This window comes from Centruroides vittatus, unplaced genomic scaffold, assembly GCF_030686945.1.
Source record: "Centruroides vittatus isolate TY-2023 unplaced genomic scaffold, ASM3068694v2 contig_3343, whole genome shotgun sequence".
Lineage (NCBI taxonomy): Eukaryota > Metazoa > Arthropoda > Arachnida > Scorpiones > Buthidae > Centruroides > Centruroides vittatus.
The window spans coordinates 367,483-380,716 of record NW_027122147.1 but is presented as its reverse complement, the minus strand read 5'-3'; the positions used below and the strand labels follow the sequence as shown (position 1 = coordinate 380,716).

At 37.8% G+C, this 13,234-nt stretch overlaps 2 protein-coding genes across 2 annotated transcripts; one reads left to right on the top strand and one right to left on the bottom strand.

Annotated features, from left to right (window-relative positions):
• Positions 1–2,469: 2,469 nt before the first annotated feature.
• On the bottom strand, positions 2,470–7,853 carry LOC136973973 (uncharacterized). Its single transcript, XM_067268747.1, has 2 exons — positions 6,491–7,853; positions 2,470–2,606 (listed from the first exon to the last, which is right to left on the bottom strand). The coding sequence occupies exons 1-2, from the start codon at positions 7,851–7,853 to the stop codon at positions 2,470–2,472; spliced, it is 1,500 nt and encodes a 499-aa protein (XP_067124848.1).
• Positions 7,854–8,246: 393 nt separating this feature from the next.
• Positions 8,247–11,749, top strand: LOC136973984 (uncharacterized). The gene is made up of 2 exons (XM_067268762.1): positions 8,247–9,609; positions 11,724–11,749. The coding sequence occupies exons 1-2, from the start codon at positions 8,247–8,249 to the stop codon at positions 11,747–11,749; spliced, it is 1,389 nt and encodes a 462-aa protein (XP_067124863.1).
• Positions 11,750–13,234: the final 1,485 nt, after the last annotated feature.

Below are 13,234 nucleotides of genomic sequence, written 5' to 3'. Positions count from 1 at the left end.
TTGCTGTCGCATTATATTACTCCCTTTTACAGAATGATGACCCCTAGTTGTACTTTATATTGTCAGCCATCTATCCCACGACACTCAATTCCAAATTCCATTGCTTCTATCCAACTCACTACTATCTACGTGATCCGTGATTGCAAGCGATAACTCCATAATTATCCCTGTCTTACCCAGCCCTCTTGCCTCGTATGTTAAGCTAAGTTGTGACTGCTATTTATCCAACTTAGCAAACGCCCTACTACTTCTCATATAATCCGTCTATAGTTCACTCCATACAGATCCATCTCTTTTTCACATTTTCTTGGTTCTGAGTTTCCCAATCATAGCCTCCACATGCAGACATAAAAATTTTGAGCACTATAATTCTTCATTAGATAAATCTCTCCGGCTTTCTCACACTCCTACTTTCTTCTTGGTATCTCCATTCCTCCGTTGCCTGCTGGCCATGAACCTACTATAGCAGTTATTGACGACAATACTCTTTTCCCTATTCTTAATTACTAGAATCTATCATAAGTCTATCATTGCACGAGTTCTCGTTTCAATGTTAGTAACTCATATGTATAGTAAACATCTTATAACGCATACAGTTTTAAAATACTTGTTTAGCAATATTCTTACATATGGACCTTCCTTTCAGCTTGCTAATTCCTTGAGCGTCTATTCAACATCTACTACGCATATGCTAAGCCCTTAAGCTTTGTTAAGCCGATTTCCGTCAATGCCACGTGAATATCATAATCAAGCCTTAATAAATTCCTTGCGTTAAGACAATTGCCTATCGAACTTATCCTTCCCGATCCATCGTGGACAATGAGTATTACTTTGCAATTTCTCCATCGCTCCACTTTTAAAACATAGCTCCAATAGGAGGGAAGTTACCTTCGGCGTGTATATTAAGACCACAAGATTAGCAATTTTAGGTAATTACTGAAACTTTCCTGTTAAAACTGTGCGTCCGTAAATCTCTTCGCAGCAGTGTCGGTGTTAAGAGCCCTTATGTTATACGCAACCAAATTATGGGATCTAGCCCAGCATACGTCACGATATTATCTGCATATCTCACATATCTAGATGTCATTCGAATATCTCATACACAGCTCACCCTATCAAGCAAGCTCTCTCTCCCGCTCAATTCATATTTACTCTATATACCATATGTGACAGACTCTCTCATCTCTCTAGTATCTCCAACAAGATGAACAGGTAGACTGGCTACTAATTACGGCCATCGGGAATCCTACAGTCTGGTTTCACAGTAGTTATCACTGTATAGAGAAAAAATAACAAACGTTTATTTTCAAAGTCAAACTTTATTTATAACTCACATCTAAACAATATTCCATAATTTCTGAGAATACTCCTCCAGACTTAATATAGTTTTCAGGTTAGCATAGAGTATTAATTTCTTCGAATTGTCTGTCGATACAAAAACGGATTATTAATTGCCGAGAACACCTTTAACGAGTGTGTCTTGAACTCTATATTTCTTACCTCATAATACGAAGCATAATCTATTCTCTTCAAGCTTCATCTCCCATCTAAAATTATTAGACAAAATTTCTTATCATCTAAATTATATTGAAAATTCCAAAGATGTCGAGAACATTGAATCGAAAGCGTTTGTTCTCGAAGAGAAAATACCTCCGTAGTAACCAAATGCTTTGTAAATACTTACGTTAGGACCGACATATCAGAAGGAACTTTCACTCGATAACAAGCAAGTCATGTATGTCTCACTAAAAATATAGCCCTACTCAAGCCCATCTAGCCAGTACCTCTAGAGCAATGTCAAGATGTGCGTGAATTGATTACGCAATAGAGAACATAAAGAAAGATCTGATTTTCGATGAGTGCCAAAAGTAAGACTATATCAGCTGATACGACTACTTCATAAAAATAGTCCATGTTCTTCTCATATTTTTACTAACGCCAAAATAGTCTCCAAGAGCCAGAGAGTCAGACCCAATTAGCTAAGCAACGTAGTGAAAAACAACCACGTAGGAATAAGACTCATTCTAAAATTACCCTCTTCAGACGAACGCCGCAAAAGGTAATTTGTACAGTGTTCCCGATCAAAATATCAACTCTAAATTTCTAAGAACAAAAGAATTTACATCAAAGGATATAACGAATAGTAGACAACCGTTTCGCCTAATGAAGATTTAAAGAGAACAACGATAAATATGTACTAGCATGAGCTTTTGTATCCTCTTGTGATTCTTATGCCAGTTGTACATCACCTTACTATATTTTAGCGAAACTACATCAATATTACCCCCATTACAGAAAAATCCAGTTTTTTTCGTTGGCAAGTCATATCTAACACAAGATCCTCCAGTTTCCCACGTCTTACGCACTTAGAATATAGATAGCATCAACAAACACATTGTGGAATTACTCTCACTCATCTCTACGATGACTCGAGGCAAGCACATTATGATTACTATGATAGTTTCTTCTTCAGATTACATATTCTAATGTGCTCAGGACGACCAGAAACATGAAAGCTTCCTTATACAACGATAGCAGCAAGAATTCGTCTTCGGGATATACTTCTAGATGAGCATGATCGAACACTTGCACAGAAGAATCGGTATCTGTTAATGTGCAAATTCTCATTCAAGCGAAAATATGTCCTTGACAGACACAATCTAACTCTCACGAACAGTTCTGCTTCTGTAAATAGTTAGAGATACCTCGCATATCACAGACTTGCGAAATGAGATGGTAGCAGCCAGATACTGAAACCGGCATCTTCTCTACGCCTTTTATAGCACTTTCATTTAGATTTCGCTCGGTCAGCTTTATTACTTTATCGAACGTTTCTACACTAGAATACCGGATAAACAGCATAGATTTTATAATAATTAAACACATTTCGTGTTGTTTTTTTACTTTTGGCCCAATGCGCAAGAACTTGTGTATCCCTTCCTGAACACTGGTGATTCGTCTGACAGGGCATGTGCATGAGTCCTTTCACGTTGATTTCGCTACCACTCATATCCGCCCACGACATTAGGCTAAATTAGTGGTCTGGTAAACCCACACCAGATATTAATATTCGATGGCTGTCTACACTGCACAATTATCTCCAGTGTGGGTGTTCAAATACTTTTGATGACCGACATTAGTGAGTGTCGTAAAAAGAGTCAGTCCATGTTAAGGCATGCTACGCGCTCTAGACAAGGATCCCACACAGGTGTCCGTTTTCACTAACATATAACGAACACAAATCATGACAATAAGATGGCTCGAGATCGCTATATCAGACTTATACTACCTCCGATAATAATTACGACTCTGGAATAGAACTATGATTATTTCTTCAATCTAAAAATCTTAGATAACACTCATTGTAAAACAAACGATCAAATTAAAAGTGTCTCATTTCGGGAGGGCATGAAATTGGCGCTGGCTTTAGTGTCATTTATTACTGTGCACATCGACATGTCGGTTGTAAGGCATGTGGGCCGACCTCTACATCGCTAAAGCGATGCCTAGCACTATTGATGTACTCTCGAAAGGTATTCGATAAAGTCACACCTCGCTGGCTCGGTTTCTGGTGAGCCGGGGAGGTGAGATTATGCGTATCATTTCAGGAAATAGGCTTTTTGGTTATTGCAGTCAAAATTGTAGTTTATCATGTTAACGACGGGATCGAATCGACAATAAGAATTTTGGACGCCATCGGCGACGTTGTAAAAACCTTTTTGCACCCACGCCCCCGTAATCGAGGCGATGGAGTTGTGTTCGATCTGGTCATCCTAAAGATACCGGACTGTTTGCCCTGAAGTCGGGCAGTAGCTAACTAATGATATTTTGAACATCAAGGCAATTCATTTAGAAAATTTCCGTGTGTTAAAGGTAAGTCCAATGATAAATTTTTTGAACGAGTTTTGCTTTGTCTAAGTAACAATCGTAGCAATTTGCAACTCAAGTGTGATTAGTAGACACTCGCAATCGACTAAAATGTGAGGAAAGCTGGTATGCTGGGCTGCTTTTGTCCAAAAGTAAATAGTGGTCGTTGATTGTAAAGATTGGCCCTGGATTCCTCACAAGTCTTCATAATTGTTCTAGATATATAAGAGCGATATGGCTCTAAGAGCTAGAGAGCAGCAACATTTAGAGTCTCGAAAACTAGTACGTGGAATATTGCCCACGTGTGATCTGATAAGACAGTATGTATTTACAATGCTGTTTTAGAGAAGACAGTAGTACTACATGCGACATTCAACACATGTTCAAACTCGCTATTCATGATACAGTGTATAGCGAGCGATCTTATAAGTCCAAGTACATACGTTTTCGCGTATTTAAGATTCGTGCATAGTTGGATCCTCTCACCTCACAGACTCAGGATGTCCTTGCAAATCGTTCGGAGAGTTACTGTATTTGGATTAAACAGTTAGCGTAGGCGCAAGCCCGACCGTACGGCTTTCAGAACTGAACTGAGCGCCATTTGCACTTATCCTTTCTTCGACTCCTTCATTGTAGCCGGACAGCGGAAAAAGTTGGCAGATTTGATAGGGTATTATGTGGACGATATGCAGGCGTCAGCTTTTTCGTTCTAAATTCGTCGGGTACTGGCCCTAGGAATGTGTCTGTCCCTGCCTTGGGCTAGTGGTGTTTCTAAGAGGGGTAGAAACGGATGTTTAATAAGTTCTAACTCTATAAGTCCATCATGGTCGAGAAGGTATAGTGGTATTTCAGTTAGATTAGTGATCTGAATCACGATTTGATTTCTGGCACTGCTGAGTAGAATAGATACAGCTGAGGATGCTTCTACAGGTATTGCATAGTTCTCTCGATTTCTGGTAAAGATGACCGTAATATATATATAGATATAGGTTGGGTTGCGTGGCATTTGATAGGTCTAGTTAGATATAGACTCGTAGCCGGAGTTGTGTGAGTGTGTTCGATCACGACTACTTATTCAATGCATGCAGCTTGAACTTGTTTGATGATTTTTTGTGGTAGGCTCCACATCTGCGTATGCATATGAAGTTGATAGATGGTCTCTCAGAGTAAGCGAGTGACGTCCAGACTTATTGACAAACTATTGACATGATTCATAGTCGCTAGAGCTAGTTCTCGCGACATCGAAATCGTCCTGATTCGTCGATTGAGATAGTGGATGCATTTTGTGTGAGACTACAGATCGAGTAGTTGAAGCGTAATTGCTCGCGGAAGATAGAGATATATGCTGATGGATGTTTATCGTTGTCTAGTGTTGTGATATCGAAGTCAAGAGGTGAAACCCTTCAAATGGAAGTAGTTAGTTTATACTCTCGCAAGACTCGTGGGAAGGCGCATGGTGATGGGTGTTATGGTTGTGTCAATACATCGTGACAGTAAACAGTAAATATGCTACCCTGTGTTCCAGCATTTCATATGTTAACATGTTTAGAAAAGCCTGTCGAACTGAATGAACAGACGTGGTCACAAATGTAAGTGAGCGACGAAACGAACACCTACTCTTATGACCAATGGCTTCCTGGTTCATCACAGACGCTTGCATCTCTGCGTGGACCCACCGAAAGACCCCCTTCCTCTTCCAGTATTTAATGCTCCTAATATGTCGCTAAGTGACGAAGAATCTTAAAAGATCACAGCCAAGGGACTTAAATACTTGTGAAAAATGGAATTTCGTCCACTGACAGTCCTTTTGCCCAATATATTATAAGCACTCAGCAAATCATTATAGATATACGTACTTAACACCTTACTCTTGCCGAGAAAAAATATATTTATTTGCAACAAACAAACAAACGTTTTCAGCCTGCTTCACAGGCCATCTTCAGGCTTGGAATACATTTGAAATTAAAATTCCATCCATGGAATACAAAAATTCAAATTCAAAATTAAATAAGGTACAATCAAAATAAAATATTGAATAACTAACATAAAGCAAAAAATAACAAAAAATATATAAAAATGTAACAAATGAATACGTAAGCATTAATAAATGCAAATTTCTAAGACATACAATAAAACCATTATATTGATTGGTTAGAGCCCTTATTAAACTTCTTAACCATAAACTTCCATGCAGAGGGAAGACTTTCTGCGTCCCTCGCATTAAGACAGCCTTCTTGTAATCTACTTCTAAAAATCTGCAACTTTTCCGCTGTCAAGGCTAATGATGGAGACGATAAAGGATTTATGATGGCCGCCTCATTCCATTTGACCGTAGCTCCTGGCGCTTGCGCCATTTGGGACAAAACTGTTGCATTAGACCCCTTTCTGATATTATAACTATGCTCCTTGATTCTAATTCCTAAACTTCTAGTGGTTACTCCGATGTAATCTTTTTTAACGCCCAATTGCATGTTTTCATACGGAATTTTATAAACTCCTGCTTTCTCTTCTGCCTTTATAACATCTTTATCATTCCTGAGGATTTTGTATAAATTAGGGGCCCTTTTTATAAGCATCTTCGAACTTTTTCTGTGTGCTATTTCTTTCATGACTGTATTCATACTTTCATTATATGTAAACTTTACAAATTTATTGGGAGCATTCCTAAAACATCCTTTCTTGATGTTGTGTTCATATTTCTTAATTATTCCTAGAATTGTACTTTTTTGGTAACCTAGGGTCCTGGCTACATTTATTATTCTATTTATTTCTTTCGTCCTGTCTTGTACTCTTTCGCAATACAAAAAGGCTCTTCTTATTAAAGCCCTGAAAGCTGCAATTTTATATTTATACGGATCCTTGGATTGGGAGGGAATATACAAAGGGCTGTGGGATGGTTTAATAAAAACACTAGTGGACAAGTGGCCTTTTTTGAATGTGATATCGATGTCGAGAAAATGCAGATTCAAGGAACTTTTCTGCTCCAATCTTAAAGTAAGGCCATCATTGTTATCATTGATCTTATCTAAAAAATCCTTAATTCTGCTGTTACTTCTCCATAATATAAGTAGGTCATCAACGTATCTGCTGAAATACACGATATCATCCTTAAAACCATGAAAAATTCTTCTTTCCAGCCTCCTAACTACCAATTCGCATAGGATCCCTGAGAGTGGACTTCCCATAGGGACCCCTCTTCTCTGTCTGTAGACCTGTCCATTAAACACGAAACAAGACTCCCGGCAGACCAAACTAGTTAAACTCTCTACCTCTTCCGTATAACTAAGCAATTCCGAGTTATTGCTGTATAAGAAATCCAATAGTGCCTCCTCGCATGATTCTATCCTTACTGACGGATACATGCTCTCATAGTCGAAAACCGTTGCAACCTCATCCTCCATTAATGCTATACTTTGCAGATCCTTAACCACCTTCATAGGATCACGGGCAACAAGAGTATCCGTGTCTAGTTGCAAGGATAAGTATTCATGCAATTTCTTTTCTAACACAAACGTGGGACCCCTGCACTTCTCTACAACAGGTCTTATTTCTTTACCGGTTTTATGCACCTTCGCGAAAGCAAATAATCTAGGTGTTCCTGGCCTAGGGTTCCTGCATTTCTTGAGAAAAGGCAAAACTTTGGAAAGCTTAGAGACCTCCAGTTTCCTGACCCTTCTATCCAAGCTTCCAATAAGATTGCTGTTGATCTTTTCACACTCCGTCTTTTCGATGTAATCCATTAGTGCTTCGTTATATGTACTCCTTTTCATGATGACTAGTTGTTTACTTTTGTCAGCCCTAGTCAAGACCAAATCATTATGTTTTAACCAATTCTTCGTGAGCCGGATGTCACTACTCCTAAAATCCTGCTTACGGCCCCTCTGCCTGTTGTTGAGGACTGCTTTCCATCTGAAGTACTCTTTTTCTAAATCGTCTAGCCCAACAATGCCTCTTTCAATTTCCTGTACTGAGGTTTCCCAATCCATAGCCTCCACAGGCACAAAATTTGGGCCTTTTATTAGAAGCTTCTTAATTCTTCCTGGTACCTCAATTTGGTCCCACGCGCGGAAAGCAATAAGATTTTTCTTTGTACTTCTAACCTTTTGTTTATGTATAATCCATTTTAATTTCTTTACATAATTACTAGTAGAATTCTTCTGGACTGCTTCAGCTAGATCTGAATTTCAGATCTAGCTGAAGCAGTCCAGAAGAATTCTACTAGTAATTATGTAAAGAAATTAAAATGGATTATACATAAACAAAAGGTTAGAAGTACAAAGAAAAATCTTATTGCTTTCCGCGCGTGGGACCAAATTGAGGTACCAGGAAGAATTAAGAAGCTTCTAATAAAAGGCCCAAATTTTGTGCCTGTGGAGGCTATGGATTGGGAAACCTCAGTACAGGAAATTGAAAGAGGCATTGTTGGGCTAGACGATTTAGAAAAAGAGTACTTCAGATGGAAAGCAGTCCTCAACAACAGGCAGAGGGGCCGTAAGCAGGATTTTAGGAGTAGTGACATCCGGCTCACGAAGAATTGGTTAAAACATAATGATTTGGTCTTGACTAGGGCTGACAAAAGTAAACAACTAGTCATCATGAAAAGGAGTACATATAACGAAGCACTAATGGATTACATCGAAAAGACGGAGTGTGAAAAGATCAACAGCAATCTTATTGGAAGCTTGGATAGAAGGGTCAGGAAACTGGAGGTCTCTAAGCTTTCCAAAGTTTTGCCTTTTCTCAAGAAATGCAGGAACCCTAGGCCAGGAACACCTAGATTATTTGCTTTCGCGAAGGTGCATAAAACCGGTAAAGAAATAAGACCTGTTGTAGAGAAGTGCAGGGGTCCCACATTTGTGTTAGAAAAGAAATTGCATGAATACTTATCCTTGCAACTAGACACGGATACTCTTGTTGCCCGTGATCCTATGAAGGTGGTTAAGGATCTGCAAAGTATAGCATTAATGGAGGATGAGGTTGCAACGGTTTTCGACTATGAGAGCATGTATCCGTCAGTAAGGATAGAATCATGCGAGGAGGCACTATTGGATTTCTTATACAGCAATAACTCGGAATTGCTTAGTTATACGGAAGAGGTAGAGAGTTTAACTAGTTTGGTCTGCCGGGAGTCTTGTTTCGTGTTTAATGGACAGGTCTACAGACAGAGAAGAGGGGTCCCTATGGGAAGTCCACTCTCAGGGATCCTATGCGAATTGGTAGTTAGGAGGCTGGAAAGAAGAATTTTTCATGGTTTTAAGGATGATATCGTGTATTTCAGCAGATACGTTGATGACCTACTTATATTATGGAGAAGTAACAGCAGAATTAAGGATTTTTTAGATAAGATCAATGATAACAATGATGGCCTTACTTTAAGATTGGAGCAGAAAAGTTCCTTGAATCTGCATTTTCTCGACATCGATATCACATTCAAAAAAGGCCACTTGTCCACTAGTGTTTTTATTAAACCATCCCACAGCCCATTGTATATTCCCTCCCAATCCAAGGATCCGTATAAATATAAAATTGCAGCTTTCAGGGCTTTAATAAGAAGAGCCTTTTTGTATTGCGAAAGAGTACAAGACAGGACGAAAGAAATAAATAGAATAATAAATGTAGCCAGGACCCTAGGTTACCAAAAAAGTACAATTCTAGGAATAATTAAGAAATATGAACACAACATCAAGAAAGGATGTTTTAGGAATGCTCCCAATAAATTTGTAAAGTTTACATATAATGAAAGTATGAATACAGTCATGAAAGAAATAGCACACAGAAAAAGTTCGAAGATGCTTATAAAAAGGGCCCCTAATTTATACAAAATCCTCAGGAATGATAAAGATGTTATAAAGGCAGAAGAGAAAGCAGGAGTTTATAAAATTCCGTATGAAAACATGCAATTGGGCGTTAAAAAAGATTACATCGGAGTAACCACTAGAAGTTTAGGAATTAGAATCAAGGAGCATAGTTATAATATCAGAAAGGGGTCTAATGCAACAGTTTTGTCCCAAATGGCGCAAGCGCCAGGAGCTACGGTCAAATGGAATGAGGCGGCCATCATAAATCCTTTATCGTCTCCATCATTAGCCTTGACAGCGGAAAAGTTGCAGATTTTTAGAAGTAGATTACAAGAAGGCTGTCTTAATGCGAGGGACGCAGAAAGTCTTCCCTCTGCATGGAAGTTTATGGTTAAGAAGTTTAATAAGGGCTCTAACCAATCAATATAATGGTTTTATTGTATGTCTTAGAAATTTGCATTTATTAATGCTTACGTATTCATTTGTTACATTTTTATATATTTTTTGTTATTTTTTGCTTTATGTTAGTTATTCAATATTTTATTTTGATTGTACCTTATTTAATTTTGAATTTGAATTTTTGTATTCCATGGATGGAATTTTAATTTCAAATGTATTCCAAGCCTGAAGATGGCCTGTGAAGCAGGCTGAAAACGTTTGTTTGTTTGTTGCAAATAAATATATTTTTTCTCGGCAAGAGTAAGGTGTTAAGTACGTATATCTATGAAGGGAGTGCCCTTTGAGACCTTTCTGAATGGCTTTGTGAAGAAGATGATGCTTGACAGAGTCATAGGCATGGCAAATATCATGGGTGACGATATTCAGACGTTGGTTGGCATTTTTTTTTTTTGTAACTCTTTCCGTCCAGTGGGCACTAAGAGGCCTCTTATAGCAAGCCCATTATGGGTTCGGCCAGGCCCACAATGGGGCGGCCGGGGGGTGAGGGACGGGGACCGACATATCCGGACGGACCACCCCCCGAAAAATTCTTAGGGATTTTTCGATCCGTCCGGATTCGATCCCGGATCCCGGATCCCGGTCCCCAGGGCGACAGGCTGCTAACTTTGACCGCTCGGCCATCCGGCCGCCGTTGGTTGGTATTGCGAAGGGTGTGAATGTAGGACATTAGGTGGGTTGGAGGTATGTACTGTACCTGATAGGCCGCCAAGATGCTTGTAGTTAAACCAGTTATTTGAAGCGGCTAAGTGAGTCCAACGTTGAAGGATCATTCTATCCAGGGTCTTAGAGATGGTTGACGTAAGGCAATGGTGCGAAATAGTTGGAAACGTTGCAAGTGTCGTTTTTGGGTTTGCGGATGGAAATAATGTTTTTTTTTTCATAGTAGGAGAGATTTTGCCAGTAGTCTAAATATGGTTGAGGATGATCAGGAGATGAATTCTAGTGGGCTAGCTGAAATTATGCAGGGCGGACATGGGTATGCCGTCCGTGCCAGGGGTGGTGTTTCTTGCCTTTTTGATGGCCATATTCAACTCCTGAGTCGTGAAGGGAATGTTGTAATCGGACTGGCCGGTCGACGCGTTAGCGGTAAGAGGGAGGCGGATGTCTATGGTAATTTCAGTAGAATGCGGAATGAAGTGGTAAGCAAATGCTTCTGTTTGGGTGTAGGGGTCCGTTATGACGTCACCGTTTGTAAAATTAAAATTACCGTACATAATGATGTGAGCGTCCCTATTGTACAGTTCGCTAAACGTAATATTTTTAGCTGAAGGAGAAAAGAATTTTTAAGTGAAAAGAAAAATATCGGTTAAAAATCGATATCTCGGGAACGAATGGACGGAACTGGATGAAATTTGATACATAGGACAAAAAAGGAATTCTCAGAGGACGATGATTTTCATATTTTGTCCAGATGACGCGTACATCTTTAGTTTTTTTTTAATAAAATGTAAATTCGGATAGACAGAAAGTATTCTAATTTCAGTATAGTAAGGTACGCTTTTTTAAGCCGTTCGTTCGTTCGTTCGTTTGCTTACTTGACAGTTTGCCTCTACCGAGCCTTATGATTATATTATATGTAATTTTATATTGCATTTGTAGGCATTTTTATGCATGAATATAGCTAAAACGTTTTTTTTTAAAAAAAGACTGTTTTGGGGGTCAGGAACGGAATAATCCATTTTGTATTGTTTCCTATAAAAAATTTTGTTTCGGTTTTTGAACTTTTAGGTACGAATAAGTTCAAAACCCGAGGTTTGACAGTCTCTTTTTCATATGTTATATCGCCTAATGCGTAGTATTTTTGATGCTATTGAAGTATTTTTGTTACTCCACGAGTATATTAGGAAATAAAAATTTCTTTAGTTAATCTGTATAAAATAGATAAAACCTTATTAATAAAGAAATTGTCTGTGTAATTATACTTAATCGTAATTATAGATGTAATCAATTAACCAAAGGACGAAAAATCGGTTTACAGCAATTTATCATCCCGGAATATTAAAAGTTAAGTTAATAAAATTTGTTAAAAAGTTTTTAAAAAGTTAAAAAAATGAAAATTTAAATAAATTACTTATTAATTATAAATATCAGTATTCTAATTGCATTTCGTTTCCAATAGAATTTTTTAATTATTATTTAAACTAAATATGAACATAGTATAAGCAACTACCGAACTGAATTTAAGAACATTTTTAAAAATTTTCCATTAACCCTCAATAATTTTTAAAAATTATGAAGCCGACTAACCTTTTCGGTTAGTCGGCTTCATAATTTTACAATTAGCCGACTAACCTTTTCGGTTAGTCGGCTAATTGTTAGTCTATAAAGAGAATATTAGTAAATAACATAAATAATCAAATCTCTTTGCATAAATTGTATATTAATTTAGAAAGAAATAGAAACAGGAAAAGAGGAAAATGTGCATGGAGTCAAGTAAAATTGAATCAAAAGATTTATATATATATATGTTTCAATGAGAACGAATGGTCAGTGAATCTACAGTAAAGTAATCAGTGAATCCGTACAGTACTTAAGATAAAGACTCTTAAAAACCTTTTAACCACAATGTACTGTACTTCAGAGTTCACAAGATCTCAATTTTCGGCTTGTCCAGAAAAATTATCGATGAATGTGAAGTTCTCAGACAAAACTGTTACTTTAAGGATGATTGCATCTGCCCAATTTTGCGGTACAGGACAAGGCTTTTTCAAATGTTCTTACACTTTTAAATGCCAGACTATGAAGTATAAATGCAAGAATGGCACTTTATGCACTTCTAAATGTCATAATTTTTCGACTTGCTACAGTAAATGAAAACGTTAATTAAGTTTTTTTTCCGTTTTATTTAAAATGTAATTTTTACAAGTTCAGCTCGTAAATGTTAACAAACAAACAAACACACTAGAGAGAGTATACAATCATTAGTGAATCTGGATTTATTTTGAGATGAACGATTTGTTCTACATTCACTGATTGTTTTAGTGAAGGTTTACATTCAGTAGTAATAGATCATATTCACTGTACTGTACAATCCACTTTCACTCTAACATATATATTTTTACAGGCTTTCTTAAATGTGAGGCCGGGTAAAGTAGCCCAGTAAAATTTGG

What these genes read in the sequence shown, in the direction of transcription:
- LOC136973973 (XM_067268747.1), bottom strand. Translation starts at nt 7,853, where the DNA reads ATGGATTGGGAAACCTCAGTACAGGAAATTGAAAGAGGCATTGTTGGG. An exon ending in AAAGTTTACATATAATGAAA is followed by an intron (nt 2,607 to 6,490) that starts GTATGAATACAG and finishes GCACATTAACAG; the next exon opens with ATACCGATTCTTCTGTGCAA.
- LOC136973984 (XM_067268762.1), top strand. Translation starts at nt 8,247, where the DNA reads ATGGATTGGGAAACCTCAGTACAGGAAATTGAAAGAGGCATTGTTGGG. An exon ending in AAAGTTTACATATAATGAAA is followed by an intron (nt 9,610 to 11,723) that starts GTATGAATACAG and finishes TTGCATTTGTAG; the next exon opens with GCATTTTTATGCATGAATAT.